Here is a 13,581-nt window from a genome sequence, read left to right on the forward strand (position 1 = left end):
TATCACAGCATCTGAGAGCCTTGCACCCCAAGAATCTCTTACAGCTGGAAGCACACAGACCTAAAACTGCGATGAACTACTGTGATTACTTTGTTGCCATCGAAAAACTACTGTTTTTTGAATTGAGACTTCAAGACAGATCTATTAAAATAAGCACACAACCAGAAAACCTGCAGTAAGGAATACTGAACTACCTACACCCAGATGAAGTTTATGAGAACTGTTCTACAAATTTCACGTATCGTGTTGCCATCAGACAAACATCAAAGATGGCAGGACACCTTTCTAGGCAACCTAGTGAAACAAGCCACTGTTGTAGTTTGGGGAAATGCTAAGCCAAAGGACAGGAACACAGGATACAGATGCCAGAGGGTAGCAGTGGGATGGCTTTTGAGGCTGACGGGAGATTGTTGTATGGACTTGCTAAACTAGATGTCACTTTTCCCAAGAGAAAAAACCTCCAAGAACAAAGCTTTATTTTCAGGGATTAGAAGTAAATACACGGAAGGACTTACTCTAAACAGGACTAGGCAGAACATTTAGGTAAATGTCTCAAGGTGATAGTCCCTGTAAAAATCCTTGTGTGTGAGGGTCTAGAGCGCTTCAGCAGCCTTTGAGAATTTTATTGTACTTCCTGAACAGCCACAACCCCACCGGACGCATAAGGTGTCTGAGGCATACCCTCTCAGCTCCTACCTAAGCTCCGCATATCATACAAAGGGTGAAACATACCAACCACTGGATTTGAGCTGTAAGCCTCTTGGCACACCTTGAGCAGCTATATATAACTGCTGTTTGGTGGTCTGTGCTAAATGGCTTTGCTGCTCATTCATGGTGTTTATTTTTTTTCAAAGATTATCAAAACTCTCTTTCTTAGACAAAACCTTTGCAGTCTGTGAGAGAGAAGCAGAAGAAATGCATTAGGGAACGTGTAAACCACGAGGATGTAAAGAAGTCCATGGAACTAGAAGGGCTGCATCCCAGAGCACTGAAGGAGCTGGCTGACACCATTTTGAGGCTTTCTATCACCTTTGAGAGGTTATTGTGAGAGGGAGGTTCCTGACAACTGGCAGACAAACATCATGCCTGCGTTTAAGGAGAACTTGGAGATCTATATGCTGGTCAGACTAACCTCAGTATCTGCAAACACTGTGGAGGAAATTCACATAAAAGCTCACTCCATATGCACAAAGATTAGTAATAAGCAGTGCTAAAATTTAGAAACACAAGCAAGCATCTATTATGTGTATCTGTATCATGGTAAAAGAACATTTAACTGTCCTTTAAGTTGATAAATCCAGCACGCACTGTTCTAAAAGTTGAAGCTTATATTAAGACGCTTAGATTAAGACTTGCACAAGAATGGCAAATAGTTCAAATACAACTCAAGTTTGTTGGTGGAAAAGAAACACACAAAATACAGCATATGCTGGACTATCAGAAATTGTTCAGTGCTCAAGCTAACCTACTGGACAACTCTTTACTGCAAGCATCATAATTGATTTGCAGATTTGAAGTGCTAGCATGTGATAAACACCTTTAAGAGAATGATTATTAGTATTTTAATTTAGACAAAGATTATCAAAACAGGTTGTATTTTTTCAAGCTGTTTTAAATTTTTGGTTAATTCTCTTAAAAAAAATGTTCCCTTCACATGGGACACTCATTGAAAAGTATACATAGCATTCAAATTTAGTACTTTGGTGCTGAAGCGCATCAAAAGCCAGTAATCCTAAAATCTATCTCCCAACAAGAATTTCGCTGAAGAATTAATCTAGGCTGTGTTTTTGTGATTGCTAGCAGAAGGGCAGGTCCTGCCACCCTTTTTCATCCACCCTATTTCTGCTCTTCCCTTGTGCTGGCACTACAGCCGATTTGGGATGAAAAATATATGTTTTCTTCTGGTCAAATTAGTTTTTGGTGGAAAAAAAAACACATGCAAACAAAAGCCAAGTCAGGATCATTCCCCTTCACTGGAAACTTGCATTTAAGGCACAGTTAGTACAGCACCACCAGACTAACTGATGTCTGCTTTGACGTGATATGTCTGGCAGGAAAGCAGTCATTGCTTTCATTTAAATTTGCAGGTTGAACTGGCTCCTCATGTCACCAAACACCAGAGGTGGTGAAGGAGAAGTAGGAATGCAAGGCCAGGGCAAGACAATGCAGCTCATGAGAGTGGCTCTGCCATACCGCAGAACTGAACCGTTCGAGCCTTCTAAAAGCAATGATAAAGTACTGTCTTAGGTTCCTAGGTGATGGTATCTCAAAGTTACTATTTAAAAACCTGATTTTATTTAATTACCATGGGCACTTCTGAAATAATCACCTGACAGCTGCCTTTACCAGACACTGCCTCATCCAGCCATATAAAGGTCTAAATGTTTTAATTTTAAATCCCAGATATGTGCTAGAGGCTGAGTGCCATTTTAATGAAGGGTAGTATTCTTCTCAATCTATAGCAAGGATGCAGACTTAATCTCTCTGATGCTGATAGCTCATATAAATACCTTCCTACAACTCCCCAGTGTGTCCAGAAAAAAACAATTTTTCCCGTGCACAGTGGGAAATAGGTTGTTTGATATCCTGCGGCACAAGCCACTAAGACACAACTCAGAAGTCCCAACAACATAGAAGGGTGTGCTGTACCAGGAATTTGTCATAGATTTGCAATGATGTTCAGCATCTGATCAGCCTAGGCAAAGCATGACCATTTCTTAATTCCAAACTTTTTGGGGTCTCATTGCTTCTTTTCGGTATTTTCTAATACTATTTCCACACTTCTTAAAATCACCCTCAGATTTTATCAGTTATTTCCATTCCTTAAAGGACATTATAATAATTATGTAGCATTTAACATATTTGCATGTATTTCCATAACATTCAATGAAGCATGCTCCTAACAGTTGCAAAGAATATTGCCCCTAAGGACTGCTTTATAAGTGTCAAAATTGCTAATAACATCAGTCAGTGAACAGATCCCTAAACTAAGCAACTCTGAAGGTATTGATGAAAATACTGTGATTCACTTTACTTTTTTTTGTTTTGTTTTTTTTTAAGAAGTCTGAAAATTCAAGGCAGTACATGCTAGAAACTTAAGATATGTGTATCTACTTAAGGTAAGTTCTACCTTTCCCCAGTTTCTTAATAAAAAAAAAGAAAATTGGCATGACTTTTCTTCTCACGTGATTGAAACTATGTTCAAAATGACCAGCTGGAATACCTGTTTTAGGAAGGTTGTATTTATTCATTGTTAGTAAAGAAATAAATTTCTAGAACAGCCCTAAAAGTTATCTAATATCAGAACCTGACCAAGCATGATCAGGTCCTATCAGAGTTAATCACTGATAACTCTTCTGTTCTAACCATAAGCCATACAGATGGTAATAAAGCATCATAATATAGACATTGCAGTACACTCCATTTGTACAGCAACACTAGTGATTGCTTTTGGTTTTGTTCCTTTTCTAGTTTAAATTTTTCTTAAAATTATGTAAATGTTAACAAATTCACAATCAATTGAAACAGATTTCATTTAGGCATTAAATTGTTCTTTCTCCTCAAATGAGCCATCAAATAAAACAGTACACAAGTAAACCATAAAAGTTGTATTGTATCATAGTATTAAAACATACAAAAATCTTGACTTTGTGATCCATTATTAACTGTGAACTGAAGTTGTAATCAGTTCTGTTAATCTACCATTATTTAACACTACCCCAAGAATACCACAACAGAGTACAGACAGGGTGTACAGACATAAACCCTTAAGTACTTCTGAAAGAATTACACTGGTATCCCAGAAAAACGTTCCAAGCTTAGTCTCAATATACAGAAACACATTCAAAAAAGTACAAATTCATGTAATTTTCAAAATTATTACTATTTCATATGTATATAGCTTAAAACTATACATCTTTAAAGAACAATATTATTTGGCTTCTAGATCTGTGTAAAACTAGTGAGCACAAGAGGCACCATACACAAACGTAGCACAGGTAAATTGTGTTTTTCAGTTGTTTCCAGTTTGTATTGTTCTCGCAGTAACACTTAAGAATGATGAAGTTGCCTTTTCCACAGACGTTACTGTACTCCTAGAATATAAGCATTTAAATAAAGAACTTTATAGTTCAGCAAAAACATTTACAGTAGGTAAGAAATTCTAGAAATGTAAGTAGAAGTTAATAGATAATTCTATTATTAAAAAGTAATTTTAATTCAGAAGCTAAAATATTTTTTTTCATAATTATGTTTAGACTTTCAAAAAGAGGAAAAAGCTTCATAGGTTATTTCTGACACGCGTATCAGCCAGTGTTCCCAGGTTCCTATCAAGCATTGTTAAGCTATGTTTAAAGATTGATCTATATTGCTAAGCACTGTAAGTCACGTGCTTCTGTTACCCAAAGTGAGGAGCACTTCCTACTGCCGATAATGTTGAAGGTGTCCATTTTTCTCTCAAAGAAAAAATTAAACATGAATTTCCAAAATACATTTCATGAACTTGTTTCTATGTATCCAGAGTATATATATGTTACCATGATTTGAGCTTGAAAGCGTACTTGCCTGCTTGAAATTAAACCATGAAAACAACTCTCACAACTGGTTAATGAATCCCTTTGAATTAATTCCATGCCAGCACAGTTTAGTTTAGAAAACAAGAAGGCCTTGAAAAGTATGCCAATAGTTTTAGTCTGTGGTACCCTAATAACTGACTAGAATTCATGAGGGAAAAGTCACGAGCAAAATCTTGTGCGCGTGTCTTGTAATCACACACAACGGGGTGAGTTCTGGCCATGTGCATCACTTTGTTTTTTAGCACAGTTACCTCACAGCTCGGCCACAAGCACGACCTGCTGGAGTTCTCTCTCGCTTGGATGTTACTTTTTGACAACGCATAAAAGGCCGGGTTTGGGGCTAGATCCCTTGTTAATAAGCCTACGTATTGGCATACACAGATGCGGGGCCGAGGTAAGTGCCAAAACGAAACGAGAAGCGAGCCCTTCATCGAGTGCTCCACGCACCCTTCCCTAGGAGCGGCGTCACAAGTCCACCTCCAGCTTTCGCCCCTGCGAAAGCGCGAAACTGTTTTCCTGCCTGCCCCGGCTGGTTGAACGCTGCCAGCCGGGCCGGGAAGCCCTCACAGCTGCCTCCCCCTCGCGGGGCTGCGGTCCCCCCGCCGCGAGGGGAAGCAGCAGGGTGTTTGCCCCCGGCCTAGGGAGCGGGCGGAACCCCCGCCAAGCCCCGCCAACCCCCCCCCCCCCCCCCCCCGGCGCTCGCGCTGCGTTTCCTGGAACCGAACGTCCCGGCCCGCGGCGCTTCCTGGTGCCGGGCACAGGGAAGGGCAGCTCTCGGGGAGGCTCCGGGAAGCTCTCGGGGAGGTTTCGGGCGAGGAAGGGAGAGAGGCGGCTGCCGGGACGCCGAGGAAAGTCCCGAGGAACGGCAGCCGCCGGGGCCGGTGCGGAGGAGAAGCGCTCCGCGGCGGGGAAAGTCCCGGGCCGTGGGCTGCGGGGAGAGGGCCCGGGCGCGGCCCCGGGCCGGGAGCGAGCGGGGGGAGGCGAGCCCCGGGGAGCGGCCCGGCCGAGGCCTGGCGCCGAGGCGCGGCGCCCCGGGGAGGGGAAAGGAAGGAAAGGGGGACCGGGAAGAGCCGTGGCCCCGGGCCGGGCCCCGTCCGCTCCTCACCTCCGGCGCCCGCCGCACAGGAGCACAGCAGGAGCAGCGTCCCCGCCAGGTCCATCTTCGCCGGGCCCAGGCCCCGCCGCCGCTGCCTACCCACGGCGCATCCGCCCCGGTCGGCGCCGGGATGGGGAGGGGCGAGCGCCGCGCCTCCCTCCGCTTTGTCCCCCGCCGCTCTGCGGGGCCGCTGCCGCCCACGGATCGCCTGGCAGCGGCGGCTCGGTTCGGCTCGGCTCGGCTCGGCTCGGCTCGGCTCGGCCCGGCCCTGCCCGGCTGCCCCCGCCCCGCTCCGCTCCGCTCCGCTCCCTCCGCCCGCCCCCGCCCGACGCCGCCGGAGGGGCGGGGCCGCGGGACACGCCCAGGAACGCGCCGCGGCCTCGCCCCCTGCGTGCGGGAGGGGCGGGGCCAGGCGGCCGGGAGCGCGCGGCCCGCCTCGCAGGCACAGGGGCGCCCCCCGGCGGGAGAGAGGAGGGCGGGGGCGGCCGCGGGCTGTGCCGGGCGGGCCCCGCCTGAGGCGCGGCGGCTGCGACCCCTGGGCGGGCCGGGAGCTTCCCCCTGTGCTGTCACGTATCCTTTGCTCCGTGCCCCAGCTCACCGAGTTCCTCGCGTTTCGCGCTTTGCCCCAGGACCCCCGCCTCTCCGGATGCCCCCGTCTGTGGGGAAGCGCAGCACGCGGCCACAGCGCGGGACCCCCGCCTGCCCTCACGGCCCCGCGCTGCCGCCGCAGAGACTCGCTTTAGATGTAGGGGTTTCTGACAAGTTCCACTTCACTATCGTGCCCCTCTTTTGTTGTCCTCTCCCTGTAAAGATAAATCCCCGTTAACGGTATTAGTTGATTCCAAAAGTCCTTAACTTAATGATTTATTTATTTTATTAAATAAGCATCCTGCAGTGGTGTGGGGAATCAGCCTGGAGGTTTCTCTCCTCTGACCTCTGCTCTTCCAGGAAATGGGGGACACCACCCCTTTTACAACAGTCCAACTCCCACGCCGTGTTACTTTAGGAAGTTAGGAAAACAATAGCTTTTGGTAAACCATTGTTTTTACAGGAGAGCCTACCTTCGTGTCCAAACTCCCCCGAAAAGTTGTGTAAACACGTACGCAGAAAGCACCATGACAGCGAAGGCGCTTCAGATAAGGCTGCTGAAGTTGATGCAACAATTTACGAGGAACCAAATAGGAGAACCCTGAGGACAGAAGCGGTAAGGGAAGCTCTCACCATCCCCACGCTGCCCTCAAAACGCGTCACTGAGAGGTGAGGGGCAGAGGCACCGAACGCGTGCATCGGGGCGAAGCCCGGGTGACGGGGCTGCGTTACTTCTCCCCGCCCCGCCCCGGACCACACACCCGTTCCGCAGACACCGCGCCTGCCGCCTCAAAACCCACAGGGGGCGGCCCACGCCCGCCCTACCCGCGTTACTTCAGGCACACCAGCCGGGCGGGGCCGCTCGGACATCGGCCGGAGGGGGCCGGCGGGGGCCCGGCGCCGCCGCGCCGCGCCCGTTTCCCCTCACAACTCGCCCGTTTTCCCTCAGAGCCCCCCCCGCCGCCCGTCGCGCCCTCAGAGCCCCGCGGCCGCCCTCCGGTGCCGCTCCGCCCTCGGGGCTCCCCCCTGCCCCCGGCGGCTCCAGCCCGCCGCCCGCCCCCACATCCCCGGCGGGGCGGAGCCGCCGCTGCTGTCATGGCGTCGCGGGCGCTGCTGGCTGAGGAGCGGCCGCTGCGGTGCCGATAGAGCGCGGAGGAGCCGGGCATGGAGGGCCTGGCGCAGCCCCCGCCGCCTCCGGGCTCGCCGCAGAGGGGCGGCGGGGGCGCCTCCGGCCACCTCCTCCTGGAAGAGGCGGCGGCGGGCGGCGGCTGCGGGGACGGGCCCGCGGCGGCTGAGGCGGGCGGCGGGCAGCGCAGCCCTTCCCCTCGGCCGGACCCCGCGGCCCTCCGGCCGCCGTCTCCCCCGCGGGCCGCGGAGGATGCGGCGCCGGAGGAGCCCGGGAGCCCCGGAGCGGCGGCCGGCTCGGAGAGCGGTCCCGCGGGGGCTGGCCCCGGGAGCAGCGGGGCTCCCAGCCCGCCGGGGGAGGAGTCCCGCAGCCTGGACTCGCTGGAGTCCTTCTCCAACCTGCACTCCGGCTGCCCCAGCAGCTCCGAGCTCAACAGCGACGCCGAGGAGGCGGTGGCGGCGGCGGAGGCCGCCCCGGGGGGCCCGGCCCCGGAGCCCGGCGGGGATAGGCCCGCGGCGGGCGCGCAGCTCCTGTCCTCCTCCAAGGAGCGCTTCCCGGGCCAGTCGGTGTACCACATCAAGTGGGTCCGCTGGAAGGAGGAGAACACGCCCGTCATCACCCAGAACGAGAACGGCCCCTGCCCCTTGCTGGCCATCATGAACGTGCTGCTCCTGGCTTGGAAGGTACCGGGGCTGCGGGCGCCGCCGTCGCGGGCCGGGCAGGCGCTGCCGCCCGGGGCTGGAAGGGGGAGGGCTCGGGGCGGCGGGCACCGGGGCCGGAAACTCGGCAGCACACCGCCGGGAACCTGTGCTAACTCACTCCTGCCCTGAAGCACGTAGAGAACTTGGAAAATAAATAACTGCTGGCGGGCTGTTGCCAATACACTACTTAGATGTCGCTGTCATACGGGGGCTTCCTATGTTGTTGCCTTAATGTAGAAGTCAAAGCTTGGATGATGCTTTTCTAAACTGAACGATGTTTTGTTGGCAGATGTGTTGAGGTTTTTAGGAAATATTTCTATATATAGCATTGAAAACTTAGGCAATGTTTTTGCAAGATAGATTAATTCTGAAGCGAGACGTGTGCAGGATTTAACAAAATACAGATTTGCACAAATAGCTGCCTGAGTAATAGGGATGTGTTTGTACAGTTACGTGGCATGGATTGTAAATCAGGTCGTGACCAAGTACTGCTTTGAGACCTGGAAGTTCTTGTGTTCTACATAACCATGGTGGATACAACTTCCTGTAGTCTTAGAATAACTTTTAAATATTTAAAATAGGTGACTTGTATGTAAAGCATAATATTATTATTAGCATTTACAGGTAAAAGGAATATCAGTCGGAGAAGAGCTAGTGAGCTGTGTGTATTGCAAAACAAGAAGGGGTCCTTTTCAAAAAATACTTATAATTAAACCCCAAAAGATTGATGAGATGATAGAATGAAGTCCTAAGGATAGGAAAGCTTTATGAGAGTAGTTCTTATGTTGTAGTATCAAGGGGAATAAATTTGGTATTGGAGGAGTAGGAGGCTGTTCACAGGTATAACAGGTGATATAGAAGAAGGCCAAAATTAAAGTAATAAGAAGAAATTTGTTCAGAGACGTAATTTTTCAGAAGATTAGTGATGGAATGTGTGTTTTGTTTTGTTTTTTAAGTTGATGTCCCTGTATGCTTTCCTGAGCAGAATAGCTCATGCGTCAGAAGGAATGCTGTGGACTCAGACTCTGTAATGTTGATATTTAGACATTGGTGAAAGCAGTACAGGGGAGTCATGTGATTTTAAACTATCATCTTATATAGTAGGTCCTGCGAACCTCAAGAGGGTGTGAAGGTCTTTATAGACTTCAGTACTTAATGCTTTCTTGTTATACTCCCTCTTTAATATGTAGAGATGAGTACAGGGCCTTGGAAAGCTTGTTCACTATCGTTAGTTGTGGTGGGGTTTTAAAAGAAGTGGCTGGTTTGAGGATTTACCTTTTTAACTGTCCATTTAATGAAAGGATGGATATAAATGGGACTGCAGTGTCCTTGTTGTTTGCTCTTAATTTTTGAGAGGTTTTCTTCCTTAGCGTTCTTCCTTTCCTTCCGTAATTATATAATAACTTTCTTCTGCTGTCCTCCATGCAGAATTCTATCTGACAGTCTGCTTTGATCAAATATTATGTTAGCAATAATTAATGTGATATCAAATTTTATGAGTCGGTGGAAATCGAAATGCATCTTTGGAGCGTCCTTACACTTCTTGTTGCTAGGATTACAGAAAGGGTTTTCTATAATGCTATCAGTTTATATAAAACCTCAGCAGAATTTACATGAATTGCAGACAGACAGCAATTCACCAGTTTAGGTGAAACTGCCAATATGTGACTATTTATATGCTTCAGTGTTTTCTTGTTAGTTGGTTGTGTATTTCCCCTGCCTGTAATTGATTCTCCTAATTAGCGCCTCTCCAAATTAGCCTTTCTTTTCCCCAGTTTATAGTCAAGAACCATGTTGGCATTGTTTGGAGTGGCAAGCTTATTGGCAGCTCACCTGCACATCATTGACAGTAGCCAGCTACATACCAAGGCTGAGGATGGACATCCACATTCTTCTCACTTCTGAACCAAGATGAACACTAGATTGGGTCAGGTAATTATAATTTGGGAACAAGGGAGCAGACAAAGAGTTGAAAATAGGCAAAAGCAGAGTGAGAATACCATAGCATGTGTTAGATGAAAAGGAATTAATGTGGCAGGGGAAAAACTGCAGTAAAAAAGGAGATGAGAACGGGGAGGAGGGGAAATAATTTGAACAGAGTATAACAATGTGAACAGTTACACTTTAGTGCCTCTTCCCTGTATCCACCACTAACCTTCCTTCTTAGAACTCTGTCATGGCAAGGTTGAGTGTTGTGGTCAAACTGTAGGTAAATATGGTCTCAAATAACTTCAGATAATGCATGGAAGTTCTCAGAGTTGAGAAGTGTTACAGTCGAAATGCTAGTTTTTGTTTTCATGAATATTTCCCTTTGGATGTCCAATTATATGCTTTGCTTATCCCAGAATGGGAGTGATAATTTTGAGATCCAGTACTACATGCAGTAGTGAAAGTTGAATTCGGATTTTTGTTTGTGATGAGTTGCACACAATCAATTTGTTGAGAACTAAAATTTACCTTTACTTCTTAATAATGTAAACCATAATCATGGAAATATTTATACCTTAACCTCAAATATGTATTAAGGAGAACTCGCTTTTTCCAGATGTTTCAGTGCCTCAAAGTTCAAGCTTCTTACCCCTGTGCTAGATTATCATTTTAAATGTTAGCAGTTTTGCGTTCTCCTGTCTGTGTCCCAATTGCCCTCCAATAAAACAGTTTGTTTTTTTTGAGATAGCATCTCTTGACTCAGTGAGGGCAATAGGTAGTATATTAATTTGCTTAAAGGACTGCAATAACTACAATACAGGAAGACCTAATAGATATCGTACCTTAAACGCGTCGTGTACTCAAAGTATTTCTTCCTAGTGGTTCTTGAAAATCTTGTTCATTAGTTGAGCAAGATTCTTCTCTGTTCCTAGTCACTATTCAGCTTTTACTATGTCTCAGGGGAGGTATTTTTGAGATTAGATTTAAGATCTTCATTTAATGATACAAGCATAAAGACTGCTTGAAAATAATTGAGTGTTGCGCCTATATGTACTCAGCTGTGAGACAGTGTGAGACAGAGCTAGCAATGCAAAGCTTGCTTTTCTAAGTACCTTTTATGATATTTGTTAGATGTAGTCCACTCATTGCTTTCTGATAGCTTCTGGCATTGTATTAAACTGCAATTTTGTGTGGGGTTGTGGAATAGCCCTTATTAAGATTTACCATATGGTGATTGTTGGATGCTGAAAGCTTAGTAAATGTGCCGTGCAGTTCTGTTGTGAGTTCCTCAGGTAGGATGTGATGTCATCTAGCCAACGAAGTCTATGAACTTTAACAGAAAGCACAGAAACTACATATCTGAAATAGGCAACACAGAACACAAATCATATTGGAACATAAAATAAGCCTAAGGGAAAACATATTTAAGTAGAAATATAAATAACTAATATTAATGAAGTCTCGGGAAGTGAATACATAAGGAGTATCTTGTTCTTACAAGTTTTTATATAGGAGAATAATTCTAGTAGTATATATTGACATCATCTGTAAAAGTTTTGTATATCACAGCCCTCTTAACAAATGGAAGGTTTTAAGAGCGACATTACCTGCATGGCTAGTTGTACAAAACTGTTGGTAACTTTCAGAACTCCATGAACTACCTATTTAGATGACTATAACAGTTCTGTAAATTAATACTATATAACCACTGATGCTTAGGTGTATCCAAACTGAGATGTAGAGAAGAGAGAGAGAGAGTAAAAAAATTGCTAGTTAGAAATTTTTAGTTTTAAGTTCTTGTAAAAATGGCCTGTTTCTCAGAGGAGCTGAGTACAGTATGCTCCTGCTGATATCCATTTGGTTTGTTGGAGTCTGCAGTGGCAGTGCCTAGTTTGAGGTCTGGCATTGGCTCGTTACATGTGTTCTGCTTTTCCTTTTTACTGAGCTAAACCTTCTTACGGCCAGAATTTGCACAGATTGCTCAGATGAACTTGCTCAGCTTCTAAGATGAGTTGCCAGTGAGTTTCTGATGAATGCTCAGCAGAGGCCTTGGCAGCTTTCCTCTGCATCTGTGAGATGAGTTGAGCTTGCAGATCAATGGGCCTATACTTGTGCATTTTCCAGGACAGGAAGCCTGTTCTAAGGGACTGAAGGAACCGTGTTTGAGAGGGGAGATGTGAGATTACCAGGTGATAACGCATACTATCAGGCTATGAGTTTATGAAGCTTTTCCTGCAAGGCGAGAGGTATGTGTTTGCAGGAGATACTCATCATCTCTTGCTGGCACAGGTTGAAGCTACCCTTACCTCGTCCAGAACACTGAATTGAGAGAGTTGCATACTGTAAATAAGTATGTTTTGAGACTATGAATAATAGGCACTTAGAAATGTTTATGGTCCCTTTCTATATACATAGTATTTACAGAAGTGTTAGTTTCAGTGCAGAGCTATATTACTTATTTTTTTAGGCCCTTCTGAAGTGTTGGAGAATACAGTTGAAATTATCTCAAGTCAGTATTATTTCATTTTTCAGTTTGTAGTCTATCGCATAGAAACGGCATAGGTTTTGCCAAACAAACTGTTCAGTATGAAAATCTGTTTACCAACTGTTTTAACTGCAAAAATGTCTCAACTGTACCTAACATAGTTGGTTAAGAAAGATTTTTTTTTTCCCCACTTCGGAGGACTGGAAGGAAGCTAGAATGAAAACTGGGCAGGTTTGGGGGAGAGATTAGGGAGGAAGACAAAGAAACGGCAGTAAAAGGGTACCGGAACTGGGTGGGAGCTGAGGAAATGCATTTTTCCTAAAATGTGAAAGTAATGTAAAATCTAGCAACAAAGCATTGGCATGTTTTTGTAAGTTTTCTGTCCCTCCTGTTGTGGACAACAGCTTTCGCTACTACTGCTTACACTGTTTTCTTCTGTTGATTTATGTGGAGAATGGCTGTGGTTCTGTGTGATTTTTTTTGTCTCCCCACTTAAGTTTTAAGATATTTTTCTTTCCTTTTTCCTCTTTGTTGTGTTGTCTTTCCTGTAGTTTAAGCGCTTGCAGTGAAGCCCTAAACAGTTAGGAAATGTCGTGTTTTCTGTGTATCAAGGCAGTTCTGTTCAGAAGTACTCATGACTGTTGGAACCCAATTAGCCCACTGTAAAGGTGTGATCGAGGTCTCATGAAACACGCAATACCTAAAATTATGCTGTAAACTAATCCATTATCTTTGTTTAGCATTTAATTAAGCAGTTTATTTTGGTATTTAACTTGTTAAAACATCTGACTGGGAGATTCTGCAGATACGAGCAAAATTACTTTGATTCAGTTCTTCAGTTAAAAATTAAATAAATTCCTAACCACTACAGTTTGAGGGAAAATTGAGACTTATTAAGCAATGACACAAATACATCCTTTAATCCATAGTCTGAAACAGTAATATATTTATGCAATGTTTAAATATGGGCAAACCAAGTAATTATGCTTTATAGCTGCTGTTTGTAATGTAGGCATGCTTCTAGATTCTCAAAATGGACACAGAGCAGAAATCCCCAAGTAATGCTGTCTGAGCTGATGCAT

General features: G+C 45.9%; 2 protein-coding genes across 3 annotated transcripts in view; one reads left to right on the top strand and one right to left on the bottom strand.

Moving 5' to 3' along the window:
* ADAM10 (ADAM metallopeptidase domain 10) overlaps window positions 1-5,962 on the bottom strand; it is a 49,511-nt gene extending 43,549 nt beyond the window's left edge. The window contains 1 exon segment of the mRNA XM_040569613.1: window positions 5,680-5,962. Within this exon segment, the coding sequence (XP_040425547.1) occupies window positions 5,680-5,734 (55 nt within the window). The 5' untranslated portion in view covers window positions 5,735-5,962.
* Window positions 5,963-7,331: 1,369 nt separating this feature from the next.
* Window positions 7,332-13,581, top strand: part of MINDY2 (MINDY lysine 48 deubiquitinase 2) — a 31,230-nt gene continuing 24,980 nt past the window's right edge. The window contains exons 1-2 of one of the 2 annotated variants that reach the window (XM_040569627.1): window positions 7,931-8,067; window positions 9,861-10,017. In XM_040569627.1, coding sequence (XP_040425561.1) covers window positions 9,997-10,017 — 21 coding nt within the window. In that variant the 5' untranslated portion in view covers window positions 7,931-8,067; window positions 9,861-9,996. Of the gene's footprint in view, window positions 8,068-9,860; window positions 10,018-13,581 lie in introns of both variants that reach the window. The other variant, XM_040569626.1, reaches the window with a different exon arrangement.

The sequence above is a fragment of the Cygnus olor genome, chromosome 11, assembly GCF_009769625.2.
Source record: "Cygnus olor isolate bCygOlo1 chromosome 11, bCygOlo1.pri.v2, whole genome shotgun sequence".
In the NCBI taxonomy this organism is placed as follows: domain Eukaryota; kingdom Metazoa; phylum Chordata; class Aves; order Anseriformes; family Anatidae; genus Cygnus; species Cygnus olor.